Below are 24,633 nucleotides of genomic sequence, written 5' to 3' on the forward strand. Positions count from 1 at the left end.
CTTTACGCATTGGGCATAGTCAAGCGTCATTCAGATAATATACGATTTTCTACTGTAAGCAACACACAAAACAATTCATATGTAAATCAAATTCTTTATATATAAATTACGTCATTCATATATATATGCATCGATATTTCATGAAAGGCCGTCAAGCAATAGTGTAATAATAAAAGTGACACAGTGAATAGTAAGTGCTCAGTGACAATGTGCGTGATATGTACAATAGTTTAAAATCGAAAATATTCGAAAATGGCCAGAGGGTTCAATAGTAAAGCTGCGTGATGGAAGAGTTCCTTTTGGCGCAGATTCTATGTAATGGTCCATATAATAGTCGACGTTTCAACCCTGGTACTGCACTACTGATAGGTCAGTGCGGGTCTTCATCAGGACTTAGATAGAAGGTGACGGCCTTAGTATAATAGAAATTCAAATTGGTCTGGGCCTATGGAGTTGGTAAGCATCCAGCATAAATCTCAGGATGGGGTTCCAGTTAGGTATTCTGTGGTGGTGAAGGGCCTATGTTGCATGCGAGAGCAGTTGAATCACTAATCACGTAGCCTTCGAGGCTCCACAGTTGCATCTAATTTCATGCGAAGTGCTGTCTATAATCCAGGCGCTTCTAATCCCTTAGTGTGGGTAGTAGGCAAAAAAGGCTCTTCAACCGAAGTTAACTCATTCGGAAGATCGGGCGGCAGGCCGGGGGTCCTGGCTCGTCTGATTGAATCGGCCTGGGAAGTGTGGCACAGAAGATTGTGAAGGTACTAAAAGAGTACCTCTGAAAAGTAACCCATCTCACATACTTAATTCCTCATGTACATTCAATACAGTCTCATCTTCTCATCTTTTTCTTTATTCCACTTATTAACACCGTCTGTCTCAACAAAAACATTAATTTCCATTAGCAATTCCTCTTCATCCTAAACCAATTTATCATGTTCAATGCAAATTCACTGAGACAACTTTCTGCATTATTATGTACCCCAGGAATATATTCCACCTCAAATGAGAATTCCTGCAAGTCTATAAGCCATTGACGAATCCTTGAAGAAACCAAATCAATTTCTCTGTTAATGAATATTTCTCGAAAAGGCTTATGATCGGTTTTCACTACAAACATGCCACCCCACAAAAAAACCTACATTCCTTCAAGGAACAATGCACAGCAAGAGCCTCCCTCTCAATCACAGAATAACACACTTACTGCTGTCTTAATGAACGGTTTGCAAGCGCAATGGTTACATCTTGTCTTTTAATTCCTCTGCATAAGAAGAGCACCAACACCCTTACATCAGTGATGACGTAAGTAGCCCTAACCAGAACAAAATAGTAAATTCAAAAATGGCAAGGAGGTAAAAATATATATAAACACTCTTCAATAGGGGACTATGAATTCCTCTATAATCAGTCCATTGTCCTGTCATTCATTTTATTTTGTTTAAACAAGAAACAATCACATACCACAAAGCACAAGATTGCACACTTTAATTATTGTAATCTGAAATCACTTCATCATAATTTTTAAGCTGGTTTCCGAAATGCTATATACATACATATACACACACACATACAACAATTATATACAAATTACATGAAGGACATACACCATTCCTATACAAATTACAAAATATAAACAATAATTCATAAATTCCTTTCCACGCAATTCATCAAAAAGAAAGTGTCCACCTATTCCATACAGGAAATACACTCCGAGGTAGTCTTGTCAACACAATCGGTTCTATTTTCTCCAGAACCTAAATCTCACGATTGTGCGAAAAATATATTTCCAGACTTAATCAGGTAATCATCAGACTCCTCTTATCGTAATCTGTCACAGGACAAAAGCTTGACGATTGGGAGCAGTCTGTAAACACCTATTCATCTCCAAAAGTCTGATTGACACACATTTGACAACTGACATGGCACACCGTTTCTAAGCAAGAATCTCAGTGCATGAGTTTTCATAGACAGATCTGGAAAAAAGTGATTATAGAATTCTAACATGCCAAAATAAGACAATAATTCCTCCTTGTTCACAGGGGAAGGAATCTTACTAATTGTGTCTACCATCTCATTCTTTGGACTTAGTCCTTCTGCAGATAACATGTGTCCCAAGTAACATATCTCACTTACCTCAAACTTGCATTTTTTCACTTTTTGGGTTAATCCCTTTCCTTGGAAACAAGACAAAACCCTTCTCAGCCTTTTGTTATGCTATTCCCATGTATTCCCACACACCAGTAAATGTTTCTGAAAACATCTTGCATCATCAATGACTTTCAATAAATCCTTCATTATCCTTTGGAAAACTGAGGACGTGTTTACCAATCCAAAATTCATATGTTTAAACTTATATGTGTCAAGTGGCATGATAAAAGCTGTACGTTTCTGTGACTCCTCATGTACCTGATGGTAGGAAGAGGCCAGAACAAGAGCAGAATAATGCTTGGCACCACCTACCATATACACTCTGTCAAATTAGGTATAGGATGATGATCAGCAACTATCACCTTATTGAATGTCCTCAAGTCAACACAAAGACAAATCTCAAAATGTGCCTTGATTGCCACTACAATTGATGACAACTGCTCAATTGATTCAATCACACCTTGTTCCACTAATTTTTCTAATTCACCTCTCACCAAATCTTGCCCACCCTCAACTGGTAAACTCCTTACCTTAGCAACAATAGGTTCAGCACCATTTCTGTGCATGCTTTTGTATACCCAAGTCTTTAAACATCCTATTGCATTTCTGAAAAGTTCCGGAAACTCACCAACATCATTCATACAATCAATTCGTACGTCTCGAACTTGCACCAGTGGTTTCATATTGGGATCCAAATATACCCCTAAATCCTTCTGCACAGGCCATCCTAAAATGTTATCTCCTTTTTCAGATACAGAAATATTCTCCTTTGACACTATCTTTAAATTTAAGGTTGCCATAAAAATATCTGTGCATGGAAATCTCCTACCCAGATCCACCTGGCCTCACATTCAGTGCTTGTAAGTTTTCCACACTTTCATTCAAATATCAGAATGTATTATGAGATATTATGGTAAGACGGGAACTTGAAACAAAAAACATGCATACTTCTACGCCATTCAATTTCACCATCTCACAAGGATTGACACACGAAGTGCTAGATAACTGCATCACAATTTCACCACAACTATCACTTAACTCATAAGTTTTCCTTGGTGGAGCAAAGGACTTACAAAATATCGCAGCATGTCCTCTTTGCCCAAATTTATCACAAGTGGTCTTTTGAGCTGGGCAATATTTTAAATTGGCCTTGTGACCCTGTAGTCCACACCCAAAAACATATACCTTTGAAAGTTCCATCACCATTTTTATTCTTTCCCTCTTCTTTATTTTTTTTCCTTATCACTACTCACCATATTCAGCTGTGCCTAAGCTTTAGCTCCAGAATCCTTTCGCATTTCTGAAACACTTGCCAACATATGCTTTTATACCTTCAACGTCCTGTTTTCTGAACCCGTTTTTGTTGGCTTTTAGGACTCTCCACACTGTGCCACTGATAACGAGCGCTAAAGTCCATGTGGTCGCTCCTTTAAACATGATGGAATTGGCTTACAACCAATTGGCACATTTCATTTACGTGTAAGTCCCTAGTAAAGTGGTACTTCATGGTTTGTAAATGAAAAAGTGCTAGTCTGCCTGCAGCACTCATTGTGCCACGCACTTAAGTAGCCCTTTAACCATGTCTCAGGGCTGCCATTGCAACCTGTGTGTGTAGTTTTAAAACTGCAATTTCGACCTGGCAAAATAAACCTTTTTTCAGGACCTAACCTTCTTTTTAATACATATAAGTCACCCCTAGGGTAGGCCCTGAACAGCCCATAGGGAATGGTGCAGTGTATTTAAAATGTTACTTTTAGCTTTTACATGTTCTGGTCATCAAATACTCTTAAATTTGTTTTTCACTACAGTAAGGCCTACCTCCCCTAACTGATAACATTGGGTTGCCTTATTACATTTATTAAGTGGTAACTTTCAATTGAGAGCAGATAAGAATATTATGTTTAGTGTCTGAGAAATTGTAATAAAAATAATCTTTAATGGTGAAATTGGATTTTAAGCTACAATTTTAAAAATGCCACTTTTAAAAAGTAGGCATTCTCCTTCCATAACTATTTGGTGCCGGCAGCCTATTCCTGGATCACATGACTGGGTGTAGTTGACAGTTGGAATTCTCGCAGAGGGAGTAGGGGTGCCTGGACAGCCCATCGACTGGCAGGATGGGAGCAGAGCTGGGAAAATTCCCACTTGCAACTGAATAGGCTGTGCCCTGCCTTCACACAAAGGACTTGTCATCCCTGCATTGATCATGCAGCCAGCTTGGAGCCAGATCAGGGAAGGCAGGAAACTTCAAGGACTTCTAAGGGAATTCTCCAAAAATTTCTCCTACTTCAAAGGGGGCATCATATATAAATAATGGACCCTCAGACTCAGCTCTTCAGTACACCTCTGGATCTGTGAATACAACAGAAGAAGGAATGCTGTGCTGCTTTGCTGCCAGAAGGACTGTTGACTTGCCCTGTGACTCTGCTGCCCTGCTGACCTTCTTGCTGAGAGGGAACACTGGACATGCACCCTTCATCCCAGGCTGAAGTGACTCTAAGGATCAACTTACCGACCTCCTGTTCTGAGCTTCAGAGACATAAGCTCCAAAGGCTTCCCTGCATCTGCCCAGGTGGTCTGTTTTCTGGACCTGCAACTGGACCTGCCTAAGCAGTTCCTGACCCCCAAGAGGTGCCCCTCAGGTCCTGGACCCTTTGTGTTGCCTCAGTTGAGTTCCCAACTCAGGGAAAGGAAAAATCGTGAAGTTTTGGGCTCTTCACGACCGTGAATGGGCCTGTTCGTGGCAGGATCTTGCTGCCTGCACCACTAACATGAAGCTCCAGTGAACTTGACTCTTCGTGCCACAGCGACCGCCCGTGACGCCTGGCTGCACAATATGTGCACTATGTGCTATAGTATTGTGAGCCTGCAGAGACGCTAACATGAAGATCCAGTCACGACCGTCCAAGATGCACGAGAGAATTTTCGCACTACAGCGATGACCATCCGTAACACTCTCCCTGGTCCTGGCGAGCCCTGCCACCATGAAAGGAACTCTTCGCGCTGAACCTTTGAATGTTACTTGTTCAGAGGACTGATCTGATCCCTGTATCCGGCCTGCAGTCCTTCGCGTCAGCCTGAACTTGTGACTTTCACCCGGTCTTGCGCCACCAGATAGTCACGAGTGGTACGCTGTTCTTTGAGGCACTTTGCTTACCTGAAATCTTTAAGTTGCATATCTCTGGTTCTACAGATTGAATTATTATTATTTTTTTGTCAAATATTATTATTTTATTTTTTTCTAAATTGGTGTTTTTTTTTCATGTGTTGTGTTTTCACTTTATTATTGTTTCAAGTGCTGCATAAATACTTTACGCATTGGCAGAAAATGTGGTTGCTGATTGAGTAGGGTTTCACACCCCTCAACCAGTAACCCAATTTCCAGCGCTCACATAATGCTCCAAATTTACACGTAGATGCTGATTTACGCAAACTAGCCACATATTCCTCACAGTCGCATTTTCTCCTAGCACTCTTTTTCCGAAATGAAAGCGCATGAGTATTATACTTATTTTCCGTAAATAATGTGTATCCAATTTCATAATACAAATTTCCAGTTCATTCAAGCCCCGTGCATCTTCTGCACTTAACTCCTGTAATGCCTCAAAACACCTCTCGTCCTTGTACCCCAAACAATGCATCAAAAGGACAACCTTATACATAGTTAAACTATTCGGAAAAACACAAATGTAATTCAAAAAATCTTTTTTCTATTTAGACCACTCAACCTGTGCTTCTCCTACTTTCATTGAGAAAAACCGTGGTTCTGTAATATTCTGCAAAAAAAAAGAAACCACAAATGTATGCAAATAAATATAACATACTTGTGCCAACTCACCAACAGGCAGTCTCTCTTCAGTAAACTTGTGTTACCTGATAAAACTAGTTACCTTCCTTTTTCTTTGAATCAAAAGAAGGAAAGAATTTTATAAATAAAAGCAATTTTATCTACAGATATAGTCCTAAATGCTCTGGAACAGCAGGAAATCACCACCTTGAACACCGCAGCAGGACCAGGCAGATCAACTTTCCTCCTCAAATTACAGGTGTGCCTATCACTGACATATGAACTGCTGACAGGCACAGTTGCAAACTTCTGATACACCGACTCCTCAGTCCCAGTCCTAGGATACTTGTTTCCAATCCATGGAGGACCTCGCCTGTCAGTTCGGACATTGCATATGGCTGGGTCGGAACTGGGGTGGATTGGACCCAGATCTCTTGACTGGGGGTGAGTGGTTGAAAAGTTTCAGCACTCCTTCCATCATCTTGTTGTGTTTGCTATATTCCTCATTGGTGCCATTTGTAGCAACACCCACAGCATTTCATGGCAGCATTTTGGGGAAAAATAGCACAAATAAGCAATCAGAAAAGACAAACCGTGAGTACAATTATTATCTCCAACTTGTAGTAAACAACATATAAGTGCTTACATGAGCATGAGTATTGTTCATATAACATCTTTGTGGGTTATATATAGGGCTCCCGGTTTTATGGTATTTATTTTTTTGACATTTCTGTTTGTATTTATCCATATTTATTTTTGTCAACTTTATCTGTATTTATCCATATTTATTATGGGCTTTGTGAAAAAAAATAAGGCTGAAACTGGTATATTTCCCCATTTATTTAACCAATAAACATACAGACATGCTTGAATGCCTGCCAGGTTTCAGTAATGTGAACACCTGCTGCAGAAGATAAGATATATCAATGCATTTATATGAAAATATGCACATTTCAGTATCAGCCATGTGCACATCTACTGCTGTTCAAGTCGCTACTAAAATTCCTTTTTTTTAACCCCTTTACCTATCAATCCACACAGTTATTGGCCTGGCAGTTATGGCAAAGTGTATTTAGAATCACTCAAAAGCCCCCAATTTCCATTTTTATCCACATTTACAGATGAATACAAACAGAAAATCATTAAAAATCAGTAAAAACGGAAAACAGGGAGCCTTAGTTATATATGAGAACACGAGAAAAAATTATTAAAAAACTTTGCCTTGGAGGCAGAAATATAAGGCAGTAAACTAGGAAGTGACAGGTGCGACATGAAACAGCAAATAAACTGAACTCATTTACAGAGTTTACAAATGATGCGTGTGATCTGCAGTGTGCAGAATGTGCTTAAGGCAGAGCAGAGCGCCCTAGGCGACGTGTTAATTGTTGAAAGTGTATAATACGTATGTGATTCGCAAAAGTGTGTATTTTCTCCTCAGGTTAGGTAGCTCTTACGTGCACATCGCTAATATTCTATGGGGTAAAAATACATGTGTTTTCTTGCGTTTGACAACGTGCGTTCATCCATTACACTCTCCTGGTATTTGGAAGAGAAAATAAATAGATGGTAAACACAGAGTGGCATTGTCAAATACCAGGGATGTACTCTGTTTCAGCACGGGCATTTGCCACAACAGAAAACAAGAGCAAAGGATTTGCTAATTTTTTGTAACTAGTGCAAACGTCTGTGAACTTGGCTTCCAGTATGAAAGTTTCCCCAATTCGCATTGCCTGTGACTGCCCATTCCCAAGGGCTCCCCCTCTTTTGCACTGGCAAACAGTGGCTGGTACATCCTCCTACCTTCAGGCGCCTGTGCACAATGTTAGTGTGCAAGATGCACACATTGAACACAATTCACAATAAATTTGCTCTCGCTTACTCTTGTGCCAGAATTCTGGGACTTAGCTCAGGGACTTATGTCTGGAATTCAGAAGTAAGCCAGGAGACTTCGGCGTAAAGCAGGAACAGTACAGGAGTAACTCGCACCTTCTCAGAGGGAAAACTTTCAGAATGGATTCCAGGTAGCGCAAGCTTCTGCGAGGACAGTCCACATCCTTCCTTACTCCTCTTGGATTGGCTGGCTTTGAGAATGCACATTTTCCGTGGTGCACATATTCATCATGCATTGATGCAAAAGAGTTTAATGAATCAGACACAACATGGTCCCTGCTCCGTCAAAGAAATTTAACACACTACACCGGGGGTGAGGATCTCGCAGAACTTCGAAGAAAGTTTCCCATCAATATATAAATGGCCAATATTAAAAACAATTTGGATACGATAAACTTATCTCACAAACTTGTTTCATTGACATTAGTTCTGTAAGTTTCAAGAAAGAGAGTTAAAGACTTTTACAGAAACACATTTTAAACAGCATTATGGTAATATAATGTTAATTATTGTAATATTAATTGGAACGATTTAATTTATCTGAATAAAGATTAGAGTGAGAACATGTTACACTTTTCTATTTTAGAAAGTCATTCGCTGATCTTCTGAACTGTGCGTTTTATGGACACATTAATCTGGTTTTCTCTCTTGTTCAAACTCTTGCCACAGCATGAGGTAAATTGAAAAAAATCCCATTGTCAGCGTACAATCGCTGGTTAGATGGTGGAGCAGTAGAGAATGACTCCGCGCACTGCTCTCAGCCAGGAGAATAGAGTAACATTCCTTTCAGGCTTGGTTGGGGCTCACCACCCTTCAGAGGTAGACAATCTTTACAATAAGTAAATCAGTACATTTTATTTGATTCAGACCTCAACTGAGATCAACAAATACAAAAATTGTTATTATTGAATTTAAAATGATTAGATGATAAAACCTTTGCTTTTAAAACACATTATAAAATGGAGCAGTAACAATGTTCTATCGCCTACCCATACACCATTTTGCTTTAAAACACACTACTTACTGATTGAAAAGGTAGACGATCTTTTTTTGTACAAATATGAAACACAGGAAGGAGATATGCAAATTTTGCATTCATAGAGGAAAGGAGCATTCACAACTTCAAAACATTTAAGAACTGAAGTGCTGGCTGGAAAAGTCACCTCTTCCAGGACTTTTCACGTTCAGGCAAAAAGTCAGTCTAAAGTGTGTAGAATTCTATGCCATTAAGCGTGACCAATCCCAATTGCAAACCTTCTTCAGATATCATACATATCCATTCGTAAATCCACCTCATAACCATTAGAAAGCCACTGAAATATACCATACCCAAAGTCACTTTAATATAACACACCCGCCTGATCACAACATTGAATCAAAGCTACTCAAATGACAAAGATGCTTATAAACTGAGCATCCACCCTAAGACGAAAAGTGAAGGCAAGCAAGACGAAACTAAAAGCAAAGTCCATTGGCAGACACTTGACTACACGTAAAGCTCTAGTCTATCTAGGTCCACAACATAATTTAGCTGGCCTCGATAAAAAATGAATCAAATCAAAATATTAAATTAGAATGTAGGCGTCGCCAGCCACCATCTAATATGATGACCCCTTAAGCAACTTAAAACACAACAAAACACAACAAAAGAGACTCACAGGACGGTAAAAGTTGGCCAGATTCTGAAAGTGCTCTAGGATCAGATGCATGGTAGAGAGGTGCTTTAGAAAATATTGTAGCATAACATCAGGTGATGTCCCACTAGACAAATGCTAGGAGTGGCACAGTAGTGTTATGACCAATGCCTCACTTCAAAATGTGATGAACCCATGTGTCAACGTCACGCAGACGACTTTGCTAGACTGAGGCACAGAAAGTCACATTTTTGTACCTGAGAACCTAGGGCAGACAGGCACTGGAGCTGAGACCTTCTAGGTGAAAGGCATAGGATAGGTGCCATAAGGGTAGAAGTCCTAAAAAAGAAGTGGGGAGGACTAACCAAGTTAGGCAATATAAAAGTGGCATCATGGCACGTGACATCACAGCGTCTGACATCACAGCCTGTAACACTACAGGAAGTTACATCACAGGCAGTGGCATCACAACACATTATCTCACAGGAATTGACATCACAAGAAGTGACATCAGATCTTAACAGCTCACACATGTTTAGCAGGCCTATCATGAGTACATTTGAGTGAATTATGAGATTTAACAAATTAGATTTTGCTTTCGGGTCAAAAAGTGACGCAACCCTGATGCAAAATTAGACCCTCAAATTACACACTTATATTTTTTAAACTCTGCCACAACGAAATTGCAACAAGAAGAAACGTGGCAGTACATCTGTTCTGCTTAATTGGTTGCAAGTTCTGCATTTTAAAATGTCAGATAGAGTTGAGGCATCTGCTACAGGGATCTTTATGCGCCCAGTAAATCTCAGAGAAGTATAATAATGGGAATATGACTCTGGACTTAACACATTTGCTACAGAGATCTGAGTTTTGTCTAGTTAGAGTTTTGAATCAGAGTACCATTGAGGGTTAATGTGCTTCCTGCAAAGCACATCATGTACCATGAAGATGACAGATTTTTAGGTCTCCGCTAGACAGTGCATGCTCTGTCTCTTCCAGGCATGTTGTTTACAATCAGTGTGCTACAGCCTGACAATAGTCTTACCATTTGTTTGCTTCAACGTCGCTCTTGCATCCATTGTTTCAATTTGTCTGTGGAATGCATGCATCACGCCTCTTCTTGTGTTTGGCCCTCCCCTAGAGCATGGACCAACTACTTGTGTCCATCCACTGCTCCCATTTTTGGAGCTACTTTTTTATTTGTCTGGAAGCACTCCATATGAGAGTGCTCGTGTTTTTACTCACTCAGTCTCCTGTGAGGTCCAATTGCTTCCTCTCTTCCCCCACCCTCCACAACCCTGTTGCTATGAGCTGGGGAACCAGGTTCGAGTCATGGTCTTGAAATCAGTTTTTTCTGTTTTTGCTATTTTTCTGTATATAGTTTGTTATGCATGTTTCTATTTTCCAAACAAAATGGTGTGGTTTTTGTGATTTTGTTGCTCAATCCAATATAATTGTGATCTGCATGGCTATAGTAAAGCAGCATTGGGTGCTTCGGCACGCTGCCTGCGTGTTTAATAGCTTATATTTTCGCTTTATATTTTCAATTCCTGAACTTTGGAGCCATAATTTTTCTTTGTAAGTCCCAGTTTCCTTACAAGCATATCGCTCCTGCCAGGAACTCACAAATTGCTTGCATTCACTTTTTAAAACTGATAAAACCACACGGAAAGTTTCCAGCATGTCTTTATCAGAACCCAACAAAGCATTCCAAAAAGTTTTGATAATGTGTAAATGCAGAGATGTGGTTTTCACGAGGTCCAATGTTCACTGAACTCTCAAAGCGTATGTTGCTATCAAGGCCTAATCTAGTAGGAAATATGACACAGCAGCATTCCTGCTACTGAGTCACTCAAGCGGAAAGAATAACCTCAGTCATACAGTAAACTATCCAGAGAATTTTCCTTTATAGTAAACAAATGCAGAATGCGACAAGATTTGAAGTCACCCACTATTCATCATTCAGGCTTTCTTTACCGAGCAGAGTTGTAAACTTCCATCCCTGTTGCTTCTTTCCCCCTCCCACCCACCCCATCCCTTTTGTTTCTTTCCCCTTCCCACCCGTCCCATCCCTGTTGCTTCTTACCCCTCCCACCTGCCCCACCCCTGCTGCTTCTTCCCCCCTCCCACCCACCCCATCCCTGTTGCTTCTTTCCCCCCTCCCACCCGTCCCATCCCTGTTGCTTCTTACCCCTCCCACCTGCCCCATCCCTTTTGTTTCTTTCCCCCTCCCACCCGTCCCATCCCTGTTGCTTCTTACCCCTCCCACCTGCCCCATCCCTGCTGCTTCTTCCCCCCTCCCACCCACCCCATCCCTGTTGCTTCTTTCCCCCCTCCCACCTGCCCCATCCCTGATGCTTCTTTCCCCTCTCGAGCCTCATAGCATTAATTCAGAGAGGATGTGGCATAACAACCAGAGCCACCGACTTTGCAGCTGGGGAACTAGGTTTGAGTCTCAGCATCAGAACATCATCCTGATATTCTGGGAAAATCACCTAATATCATTGTGCCTACCAAAAATGAATGTGTCCTTGTGTAATGTAAATCATGCTCTGGTAAAGCACTCCAATACCTTCTGGTCAAGTTCAGGCTTTATAAAACTGCAAAAAACACAAAAGAATGACAGTACACTAGGACACATTTTGTTTAAGTTCTCAGCTATACTGCGCAGGGACCTTTTCTTTGCCCTCATGTTGAGTTCATTGTCCTGCCCGTCCTGACACCAAAAAAAAGCTTTGATGGGCTGGTGCTGGCTGCGTCATAGCGTGTTTTTTTCCAGTAACTTTCATGCTGAACACCAGATGTGCTGCTAGACAACATGGCTAAAAAACATTCACATTGACAGCGGCAATAGCTTGGGCATTATCGAGACCTATTGGCTTTGCCAATGCTTGTTATTTTACGTAGCTAGGTAAGTGGGTTACTGCTTTTAACACAGAGATCCTTTTGTTGCTTGCAGTACATAAGTTGTAAGTTGTTATCCTTCTAATATAGCACAGTGAGCTATGAAGGGCATATGACTCCTAAACCTAGTAACCCTCACTGTCTTATGTAACACATTCTGTACATTGATTTACACACTTATATGATTTATTGTCAATGTATAATATGTGTATGTGATGAAAAGTGCTATAAAAGAAATAAAACAAAATAGTGGCATTTAACTTGTTATTTGTGCAAATACTGGGACCGACCGGCACATCTTACAGTGCATGCATATCTCTTATATGCAGGGATTGAATAAACCATGCCTCTCTTAAGTACTTGTGAAGTAATAGCAACCTGTGTGCCTTTGCCTCCCTTCTATTCCATTTGCATGTAGGTGTGAGGCATAGTTGGCTCCCAGCCAGGATTCTCCAACAAATGGAGGCCTGATGGCCCCTTATCGTCGCCTTTTTGGGGGGGCCTAGCTGGAATATAAAACAACAAAGCCCCCTAGTTGCCTGTACCTTGCTGCTCTGAACGAAAGCAGACAACATGCAGGCGTGGCTGAACGTGTCCTGGTGTCAGAAAATTACACCGGGACCTGTTCAGCATATTTTTGCGGAGCCCAACGTCTTGGCAGGGTGGACAGAGTCCACCCTGTGGAAATAGTGGGTGGACGCCGTCTACCCACGTGTACCCTTGACTTGTGCCCAGGGTGCTACGGCGGTAGCAAACAAGGCAGTGTTGGCCTAAGGGCATGTGAAGTGCACAAGTAGGGCGTACACGCAGGTACATGGCATACACCCACTTTTTTCACAGGGTGGACGCAGTCCCCCCTACCAAGAAGTTGGGCCCCACAGAAATATGCTGAACTTGCCCTGGTGTAATTTTCAAACACTGGGACACAATTGGTAGCGCCTCCACTTTGTCTGCTTTCGATTCCCAGCGGCAACTTGCAGGCGGGGAGGGGTCTTTTTTCCATCTCCAGCTGGGCCAAAGTTAAGGGGCCATCAGGCCTCCATTTGTTTGAATATCCTGACTGGAGGTGGCCTGGAACCTCACACTGAAATGTAAATGCCAAGGAGGGGAAAAAAAGGCACACAGCTTGTTATCTATTAACAAGTACTTGAGAGGCAGCTTTTTCCTTTGTGCAGTCCCTGTATATAATAGATGCATGCACTATAAGAATGTCAGGTGTGTTGGCCTGTCCCAGTATTCACACAAATAACAATTTCAATAGCACTATTTTCTTTCTTTTATAGTGCTATGCAACCCAATGCCGGGTGTGAGAGAGCTCTTTACATAACATGCACATTATACATTGACAATAAATCATGTAAATGTGTAAATCAATGTACAAGATGAGTTACATGAGACAGTGAGGGTTACATGGTGTAGGATTTACATGTCCTTCATACCTCACTGTGGTCTTTTAGAAGGATTACAATTTATGAACTGCAGGTAACAAAAGGATCTATCTCTGTGTTAAAAGCAGTAATCCACTTTACTATCTACATAAAATAAAAATGTGCCATCTGCTTGTTAGATGATGTGCTTTGCAGGAGACACATTAACATTCTCTACTACTTAATTCAAATCTGGGACTTCACAAAACACAGATTTCTCCAGCAAGTGCAATAACTACCAGAGTTATCTCACCATCATTACTATTCCCTGAGATTTACTGGGAATCTTCACAGCAGATGCCTTAACCCAATCGATTATTTTAAAATGTTGACTTTGCAACCAATTAAGCAAAACAGATCTACCGCCATGCGTCTCCTTGTTGCCAATTCTTTGTGGTAGGGTTTAAAGAAAGAAATGTAAGTTGAAGCCCAGATGTTGTACTCAGGATATACCTGATAAACATATGTGAGAGGTCTTAATATCTGATGTAACTTCTTGGGATGTCATTTCCAGTGAGTTCACTTCCTGTGAGGTCACGTGCAATGTCACACGTCGTGACATCATGCGCTGTGATGGCACACGTCATGATTTCACTTGTATACTGCCTAACCTGGTTAGTCCCCCCACTTCCTTTTTAGGTCTAGCCTAGCGACGCAGCGCATGCGCTGCTCGCCTTGGCAAGATCTATTGTCGTTGGTTTCTTGGCCAAAGGGGGACAGGAGATGTGCACGCGTACGGGTCATGTGTACGCGTGCACATCTCCTGTCCCTCCCTGTCTCCTGCTCGCTGTGCCTGCGCGGACAGATGTGCACGCGGAGACAGCTTGTTCAACGGTGGCATGGGATAGTAGACATCTGTAAAAGTCATATTAAGCAGCTGTCCTATGATACACTGTGAGAGGTCAGAGGTCAGTACCCTTGTTCTCAAAGATGCCCCCCCACTGACGCGAGTCCGTACGCCCGACACCTCAAATGCTGTGTTCTCTTCGCTAATGTGCGCTCATGTCCGCATGTAATGTATTTGTAGCCGTCATATGGCATCAGCCCGCTCGGTTGCCTGCCCAACCCCCCGGGATCCCTTCCGCATTTCCCATTGTTTATGGATGATACCTGCACCATCTCGGCATCTCCGTCTCCGTAGAAGCGCCGTGCGGCCCCCTGCGGCACCTGTACGCACCTCCTGATGGTAGGAAGGGCAGGCCTGGCCTGGGAGATGAGGATGAATTATTGAAGAGCGTGAACCGGCGTACGTGATGGCATCGATACCACGCTGCGCAATCGGCCAGCCGAGCTATGCGCAGAACTGAACACAGGGGAGGACGGAAGTGACTTACAGCTGGAGAGAAACAGAATGAGCAGAGATAAGAAACCGTTGAAGTCAGAAAGGAAGCAAAGGGAGGAGAGAAGAAATAATGGTGGGAGAGGGAAGTTTTCCAATATTGCAATCCAGCATTATGGGATATCCATGTAAGTTAAACATACCTGCAATCAACATAAATGGAACTTATTTACATAATCACTGAATAGCCTAATAATCCGTCATGGAACCAGTACTTCTGGACCCACTTTGGACACTCCTGAGTTAGAGGGATACGAATGGTGGTGATAGATAGGGATGTGAGAGGCGTGAGGGGGAAAGAGCCTTAGAGAGAGAAGAAAAATGAAGTGAACGGCCATTAATTGTGCTTATTCTTTTAGAATGTTAGTGGACATAGTGTTTCATTCGTCAAGAGGGACGAACACAAGGTAGCAAAGTAATGATGAATGAACGAATGAATGAAATATCTTATAAAGCGCACGAATACCCGGAGCCATCGAGTAACAAGCAGATGACAGTGACAAAGAAACCAATCAATGGTAAGTAATGGGTGGGTTGTTGTAAGCTCACTTAAGTACGTCTTTCCCACAAGAACAGCTTGCACTGTGAGGTAGGCAAGATCTAACAAGCATTTGCAAAACAATAGGTCTCGCATTTACGCAAGTTTAAGCTATTGGCATGTTTTCAGAACTAAAACAAAAATAAAAGGCATTGTTATTTGCAATGTCAATAGCTCAAACTCGCGTAAATGCGAGACCTATTGCATTGAAAATGCTTGTTTAGGACTTGTGCCCTGCATGTGAGGGTTAAGTCCATGCATGGCATCCCAGAAAAGTGACTACACTCTGCCTGGCATCTGCTTACTCCTCGTCAAAGCGAGCATTTTACAGTACCTGGGCCCAGGAGGACTGAAGGTGTTTGCTCGGCATTCCTTTCTCGGTCTGTAGTGGCTGCATCCTATTGGCTGGCAGCATTGTTTGCTGTCTTAGACGCTCCACTCAGGCTCCCTCCTTCTGCCTTAGCTTTTCTGGACATCGAAAGGGGTTCAGCTGCAATACTTGGGGTCCACAGAACGTACAGAGAGTAGTCAACACCACCCAAGAAATAAGAACACAGTCACCGACGGAGCACCTTCAAGTCCCACACACAACCGAGCACAGCCACACACAACGACGCCGACAGATGCTCTGAATCCACCCCTCAGATGAGAACCCGAAAGCCCGGCTAATCTTTGTTTATTAAAAAGGAGGTGTCAAAACCAATTTATTTCCGGACGCAGCTGATAAGTTTGGCTCGACCTGGCCTCCGCTGGGGAAAACACGCGCCTTTCTTCGAAATCACTGGGTGGAAACGGGCGGGCAATGCACGAACACTGCAGTGTTGTCCTTTTCTTCCAGAACCCGGTACGTACTTTAGGGCACAGAATTATTGAACATTTTCTGTCAGAAGTTATTTATGGTACATTTTCAGAAACATTTTATCCATGGCTATGACATGCACTACTTAACATAATGTATGGAAAGTTTACTACGAAACAATCGTCATGCGCTTGAAATAAAAATTTGAAAAAAAGTTGGGGGCTTATTTACTAGCCCCTTGCGCCTCTTTGCATCACTTTTTCCATGTTAAAAATGACGCAAAAGTGGCGCAAGGGGCTTGTAAATCTTCCCTTTAGTTTTTAGCAAATATTCAAAGACAAACAGAGCATATTAAAACGTCCTGATTCACAAACCCCCCTTTTGAGTAAGTTTAAACTTTTGAGTAAGTTGGTATTCACACACTGCACTTGTGTAGTAACTTTCAAAGTGATCTAAACTTTTTTAGTAAGTTCAGCAGTACCAATGGCCAACCACTGGTATTACAACACCCTCCCATTGAAAAAATGGAGGTAGGGAGTTAAACTATATCTCCATAGGGAATAATGTTACATTAAATTAGATTAAATTATCAACAATAATAAAAATATAACTCAATATAAATCAACATGAAAACATGCAAATTGTACTCTATGTACTATTTTTATATATTTTCTCACATTCATTTATATTTATATTTTTAATAAAATAATTAGAAATATAAATAAATATAAATGAATGTGAAAAATGTTTAAAAATAGTACACATTATAGTACTATTTTTATATATTTTTTCACATGTATTTGTATTTATATTTATGGTCACCACTTTGTTTTTATTCTTGGAGCATGAGGTTACAGCGTGGGTGGCAGGTAGAAGCTAAATGAAAGCTTGGCTCATTTTGGGCTCGAGTGTCAGAGAGGACCTAGAGCTGAAACAGCGCCATGCATCTGGCTGGAGGCTGGCTGGAGCTTTCAATGGCTAGCCACCTCTACGTAAAAGTGATATAAGATGAGAGCTGTATGTCTAATATGCATGTTTTTGTATTGAATGTTGTTTGATAATACAGAAGCTTTTGAGTTTAGAATATGCCTTCAGTCACTACTTCTTGATGAACCTCCTCTCTTTAGTTCTCATCACTCTATCTCAAGAATATTTCCCTATGCTAATTCACTACTAATCCTGTTTGGGTTCCAGAGTAGCTTGCTACTCGCCGAAAAGTAAGTTAATGCCTCAGCAGGGGCAGCAAGCGCTATATAAATGCAAACCCTTCCCTCTTCTATCCCTCCACTATCCTTTTTCAATCCATATAAAGGACTCACATGTCCACCGCTCAAATTAATTTCATATTTCCCTATACTAATTCACCACTAATCCTTTTTGGGTTCCGGAGGAGCGTGCTACTCGCTGAAAAGCGCTTTGACGCCTCATCAGGGGTAGTAAGCGCTATATAGATGCAATTACAATACCATAGTGGTAAATATGACGAAGATGACAACTAAACAGCCCTGAGGAGATGCCCTAATTCCGACAAAAAAATGTGGTGGGCTGGAAAAGCGGTGCACCCCCATCTCTGAAAACAAACCACGTTATGTTCATCAGAACACGGGCAAATATTTAGCATCACTGGAGGTTTTCTGGGCTATGGACCACTCATCGCAGACCACATGGTAGTCCTGCATACAAACCCTGAGATGACTTCTTTTCACAACATTATCACGCCTGGGTCTTCACAGCACAGCCCCTAATAACAGCAGTGCTCTGGGACCCCTACACTGCAGATTCGAGCAGCCGCATCACAGTGTCAACTCCCCCTTTATTCAGATCAGCTTGCAAAATAGGCATCTGCGTCTATGTGAGAAGTAGATGTAGTCAGGAGCATTAATGAGAGCATGAATGTGGACCTATAAAGAAACACACTTTCGGGCTGCCATGTAATGATGGAAAGAATATGTGCATGCCTTTGTCATCCTGTAAATAGGTATGACGCACTGTGCTATAGATTTGGGTAATATTCCTTCTTGTCTCACTAATACAGAACCTAATGCAGGTCCACAAGAAACTTTTTTCGCTGCTGTAATGAAGGATCAACACAAAAAGTGCTACTTTGAGGGTCAGTATTACATTTTGTACTGAACTGTCTATATTAACATCAGATGTAAGTGTAAAGGGGTTGTTACTGCTAGCAACAGCTGACTCACTAACTGTTTCTAGATGCACTGGCTACTAGGCAGCAGCAACTCCCTGTATTAGAGGAACAGAACACAATGCATAGGATCACACCTATGTGCATAGGCGCCGGCATTATTCCTGCTTACAGCTCCTGGCACGCGAGAATACCCACAAGAGTAAAAGCATTGCAGTGCCTCCTTCTCTCAGCCCTGACATTTCTGTTTTTGCCATTTCTGGGTCTCAAGGTTCACTGGACCACTATCTCATGGTGAATAAAATTCAGCAGGCCATACAGCTGCCATGTGACGACATCCCGCTTTGCGCATTGAATTTATTCCGCACGGGTCCTTGCACACACAAGATTCAATTTACAACACAGAGCATTGACATTTAGCAATGGATTCATCTATTCAAGATTGCATGAGTTAGTGCATTATTGACCGTGATCAGAACAGCATGCTATCCTCACAGCTCTAGAAGCACGTCACCCCTCCTCCGTAAGCTGTATGCCATATCATTCCAAATCTCAGCCTACCTGTTGCAGGATGACCATTCTTATTATTATCAGCCAGAAATGACATCAGTAGCTGTCCCTGGAAAACCTGCAAGGTATAAAAAAAATGACAAATGTAAAAACTTTGAAGAGGTTTCAAAGTAAATGAGTATACATTCAATTTAATTAGTACAACCCAACATAAAGGAGTCCTCTGGAAAGAATTAGAAACACAGAAAAGTCCTCAGCTGTCACCAGAAGTAGCAGAAAGTTTGAAACAATATAAAATGTCAAGATGAGAATACATATTGTACATTTTGTTGTACATACTCAGTCAGCTGAAAGGTATAACCAAGTGTCCTCAAACCCCACGACTCACAACTTTTTTTTTTTACCTTAACCAAAACACAAGAAAGAGGTTGAGTGAGAAGTATATGTCCTTCCTTGACAACTTAAGGGATACCATAGGATAGAGTGGAAAACGGCATATTTATCAATTCACTGCTACTTCCAAAGGTACAGACAGCCCACAATACATTGTAAATTAGATAAATGTGGCATAGCAAAATGCGATATTTAAATTGGATCTTAGCTAGTCAATATCTTACGGCAATGTCCATAGCCAGAAAATGAGGCAGGCCTCATCAGAGACACAAACTCCCACATTTCTATGTCTTATTTATATAATGCGGGTCAGTGATAAATGACTACTGGGGCTTCAACTGATATCCGGGCAGACCTTTGTTGTGCCTGACTGAATTCTCAAACAATTCTCTTCCCGAGTGATCCTCCATTCACTATCAACCAAATTTATAGAATTACGAATCCTCTGTTGCGACAATCGAAAACAGTCACTCACAATTTCAGTGGAAGGTCTTGCTGGACCCGCATCTCAAGAAGGAGAAAAATCAGGAGAAAAAAATGGTGCCTGCCTGCTTGCAGACACATCACAGCTTCTTTCATGTAAACTTCAACCTCAAATAATACCATTAGAAGCATAATACGCTTCAGATAATTTTAGTATTGGGAAGGAAAAATCCCCTGCATGGTGATGGGCGTGTTCCCCTGCCCTGAGTGCCCCAGCTGTGATGATATCTGAATCCCAGGTACTCAATTTTGGTTATGGGCGAACACGGATCATGCATGTGCATCATGACCTAGGCCTGTCTCATGGGTGACACAGTCTGTTTAGGCTGGGAGGGGCACATCAAGCATTACCCTTGTGAAGTTAGGGGGCTAATGTCCTTACCGGGAGTTAAGTGACATGAGTACGGTGGTGGCAGCATACCAGTGTTTCTGTTTGGTAGAATCATTTGTAATGTGAAAATGCCTTATTACCTGATTCACTGGAATAGGGCACACTCGTGTAAAGTCCCATGGCTATGTACTTAACTCACCCTTGCAAGCACTGAGTGCTTGTAGAGCCAGACAGCGCATGATACTTGCATGTGCGTGCTGTGTTTCATGTGTGTGCCTGTGAATGGTAAATAACATGGAGGCCTTTGGGTTCCATTTTGAAAGCCCAGGATCTGAAGAGGCTGGAGAGATTAGGACTGCAACCACCTGCAGGAGATCTGCTGAAATTCCTAAGGGCTGGGGTGGGACACACAGACTGAAGGGAGATGAACAGTGTGTCCGCTGTGCACATCAAAGGGCTCTTTGAGTCCAGGAAGAGTTACTGATCAGTGCAGCCTAGGCTCATTGTCAGTGGGATGGTGGGACTGATAAGGCTGGTACTAGTAGGGAATTTGATAGACTGTAAGGCTTAGTCCTTTGAACAATAATAGGGAATATATCAGTGGAGGCTGACAGCCAGGCGTGATCCCCGGTTACTCTCTTGGCCTTTGTTGTGGTCGCTTGAAATTGTATCTACTCTTGCTGTAGCAGAATAGGCTGTGCAAATGTAAGACCATTTCAAAGGCTCTGACATCCCCAAAACAAATTCCAAAGGCCAGACACTAAATCACCAATTTGTTTGTGATTGGACTAAAAAGGTGGAAGCATGTGTCCCATACTTTGCTGCACAGCAGTGTCTCATCAGGAGAGGGAAGATCACGAAGGTCCTGATTTGGAGGTTGGCAGACGGGTTACACCACCACAAACATGATGGATATCCCGTCCAACGTACTGCAAGTTCAATATATCCAATGGCACTTGTAATATGGTTGACAGGTTATCCATCATGCTTGTGACGGACTTAGACTTGCTGTTAGGACCAGGACTGGGGCTCTAGGTCTGCCCATCTCCCATCTGGATGAGGGGTGTTCACCCAGGAACCAAGAACACTTGCAATGTGCCTGGAGCACCAGCCCTCTGCCTGCCACGACTAGTGCGCCCTGACAGGAGCAGGAGAGCGCCTGGAGGGAGTGAGGCCCGGCAGGGATCTTGACGACTGGACCCCGGTGAGCAGAGTGTGAAGTGTCCCGTCCAGTCTGGACCATTATTGCTAGAGAGCCATCCGTGCTCTACAGGAAGTCCGCAACACCAGCACAATGTAGATAAACCTCTTGTTGATTGGAAAGGAAGATGAGTTGTTGTGGAAGGAAGGTGCAAGGAATGAACAATTCCATTGGCTGTTTTTATGGACCACATTTTGACGCCGTTACCACTTGGGAAACTCTCCTGTTACACACACAGTAGAAGAGTGACATTGTCCTGGGAAAATACTTTAATGGATGTATGTATGATGTTGTGTTTATGTAGTGTGAACCAAGTCAAAAGGCAGCAGATTGCTGTACAGGTTAAAAGGCACAGATACAGTCAAACAGCGACTGGAGACAAAGTTGTCCTTGGGGTGTGGAGGTGGACTGCCACTCTCACATTTTATATTGTTTTTTTAAAGTGGTGTGCCTTTCAACTCTTTCCTAAATTGGACCAGGGTTGGGGTAGTCCTGAAGGAAACTGATGTTGCTCCATGAGCTGGGTGTATGAATGGAAAAGGCCAGATGCCTTGCTTTAAATTTCTAGATCTTCTTCACCTCCACTTGATGGTGTTTTGGCTGCAGGTGTGTCGAGACTTGTGGCTTTCCAAAAAAACACAACCGCCCCCGTGTTAGGTTTTATTTTTGAGAATACAAAAAAACAACCCCTGATTCGTGGAGAGTTCTCTACCAATGTATGAGAAACCTTTTCATTTTTTACCTCTCTAGTACAGTATAGGAACTATCCTATAGGTGGCAGAGAAAATATTCCCTCAGGCATCACATCAAATGAAAGTTGGTGTGAGTAGGTCGATAAACATTTAGCAAAAGAGTGCTGCATATTTATGAGAACGGATGTGTAACTGTTAGCACTGATGTTCTCCTGCAGGTCAATAGATGTTCCTTACTGGTGGAAAAAGACATCAATTTGCACCACCATCAGACCAATAAAAGAAGAAAATTGGGGGAAAAAACAATGAATTTATAGTAAGACCTGCTATCTTGCCTATAAGTGCGCAGCTATATTAATGAATACGGGATCCTATACAGATCCTACAGAATATTGATGGTATCCCTATAAGAAAAACCCTCTAACCATGCTAACAGATATGCACTGATGGGGCGTGCCAATTGTGTATATATCGGGAGGAAGACTTTGTGTGTCAGGGGGACCTAATAAAATATTACCTTAGTGCCCTGCGGGCCCCAGAGTCCTCCCTCAAACACCACCTCAAATCAATCTTTTAAGGAGAGGGCTCCCAATGGCAAACCCCATTAAGAATGCCAATCAGCAGTTTGAACATTGTGGCTGCCGTCCTCCACACCAAAGAAATTCCATACTCTATATAGAAGAAAGTTGTGAACAGGCAGGTAATGCAAATCTTTTTTGAGCGGGACATTGAAAGTCTACGCTCCAGCTCTACCACGAGTCACTCGTCATCATCCCACATCTCGGGACAGGCTCAGCCCTACTTTCGAAAGGCACTTTCAGCCGTCCAAGCATGTAGACCAATTCTTTACATGAGGCTCATTGCTTTGCAAATCACAGACTTTAACCCAGCCTGGACCCGGCACGCAGAGGCAAACTCATGCAGGCTATGTAAACATTGCAAAGAATCTTGGCTCCATTTGCTGTGTTGCTGCCCAAAGCTTACTGATGATCGCCATCGGCTGCTTCTTTCTGTGTTCCGGGCCAATGGCATTAGATGGTGCACAGTGGCCTTGGATCTGTGCTTTTCCGACAATATGCCAAGAACCCTTGCTAGACTGGGGATCTTTCTCGCACTTCTTAATGGCCCTACAGGGTGACTCTAGCCTTTGGTAACGCACTATACTCTCTACATACATCCCTGGAGTTCAGGGTCGGATTGGTAAGGTGGGCATTCGGCATTGGCCGAGGGGCTGGTATCCGAGTTCCAGCTGTGGGCTGCTTTTTTGGGCAGCCTGGGAGGGGGGGGGGCGGTGTCTGTGTTGTTCAGATGCCGCCAGCGGCCCAGTGGGTGCCCGAGTGACCTTGATGGAGGCAGATGGGCGTCCATTACCTCCGTTTTATCATTGGGCAGAGGTGTCACTCCTTCGCTCTCGCTGGGCCGGCCCATTAATGTATGCTTATTGAGCGGGGGCAGAGGGCCTGAGCAGAAGTGGCCTCACTAGTTTTCAGGTGTCTTTCACCAGTGGGAACTAATCTGTGCATTATATTTTTTATCTAATTGAAGTTAAGAAAACATGCCTCTATCATAAACCCCCCTTTCTTTTCATAAAACTCAGCCGAAGTAGTGTTTTACGGAAAGGGCCTATTTTGACCCCAATCCAACCCTGCTGGATTTGCAGCCAGTCACCACCGACTACAGCAAGGGCCGCATGCTAAACTCTCCAGGGGGCATATTAGCAAGGGCTAGATCGCCGCTTTATCGGCACTTTTTGCCGATAAAGTGGCGATTTTTTTATCGCCCAATTACCAAGCTGTCGCTAACAGCAGTTAGCGACAGCTTCCAGGCGATAGTGACAGGTTTGGGGCCCGCTTTGCATGTCAGCGATATTTATCACTACTGACATGCAAAGTGGGCGTACCCAAACTGGTAGCAACTGAAAGCAGTCACTAACACAGCTATTGCCTACTAGCACTACCCGCGGTGCGATAAAAAAAAACGCTAACCGCGATTAACGCCAGGATTTTACACCTGGTAAAAACCTGACTTAGCCATAATAGTCAATGGGAGGTGGATTCTACGGCTAAGTCCCCACCTGCCTATTCTAATCTCACGTTAAATAAGGGAATCGCCGCTATCGCTGGATTTTTTATCCCCTTGGAGATAAACGTTGGTAATACTACGTTATCTCCACAATAGAATCCAGCGATAGGAGGTGATAAAAAAAAATCACGCTAAGCGCGGTTTGCGATAATTATCGCTAGTTGTTGCTAATATGGCCCTAAGTCCCGGCGGTTTTGTGCACCACAAAATGGCTGTTGTGTACTTTCCACCCCCTGCAACAACCTTGTGAGCCTCTCTCAGTGGGGGCCAGGGCAGTAAATCAGACCCCGCCTCCCCCTCAATCACCCACTTGCTAAGCACCTTGAGCTCCA

General features: G+C 42.6%; 1 protein-coding gene across 1 annotated transcript in view; it reads right to left on the reverse strand.

The window, feature by feature from the left end:
- The window catches only part of MYO7A (myosin VIIA), a 739,224-nt gene that overhangs the window by 556,260 nt on the left and 158,331 nt on the right, over positions 1-24,633 (reverse strand). The window contains exon 2 of the mRNA XM_085623258.1: positions 19,171-19,237. Coding sequence (XP_085479384.1) covers positions 19,171-19,188 — 18 coding nt within the window. The 5' untranslated portion in view covers positions 19,189-19,237. The remainder of the gene's footprint in view (positions 1-19,170; positions 19,238-24,633) is intronic.

Source organism: Triturus cristatus, chromosome 8, assembly GCF_964204655.1.
Source record: "Triturus cristatus chromosome 8, aTriCri1.1, whole genome shotgun sequence".
NCBI lineage: Eukaryota > Metazoa > Chordata > Amphibia > Caudata > Salamandridae > Triturus > Triturus cristatus.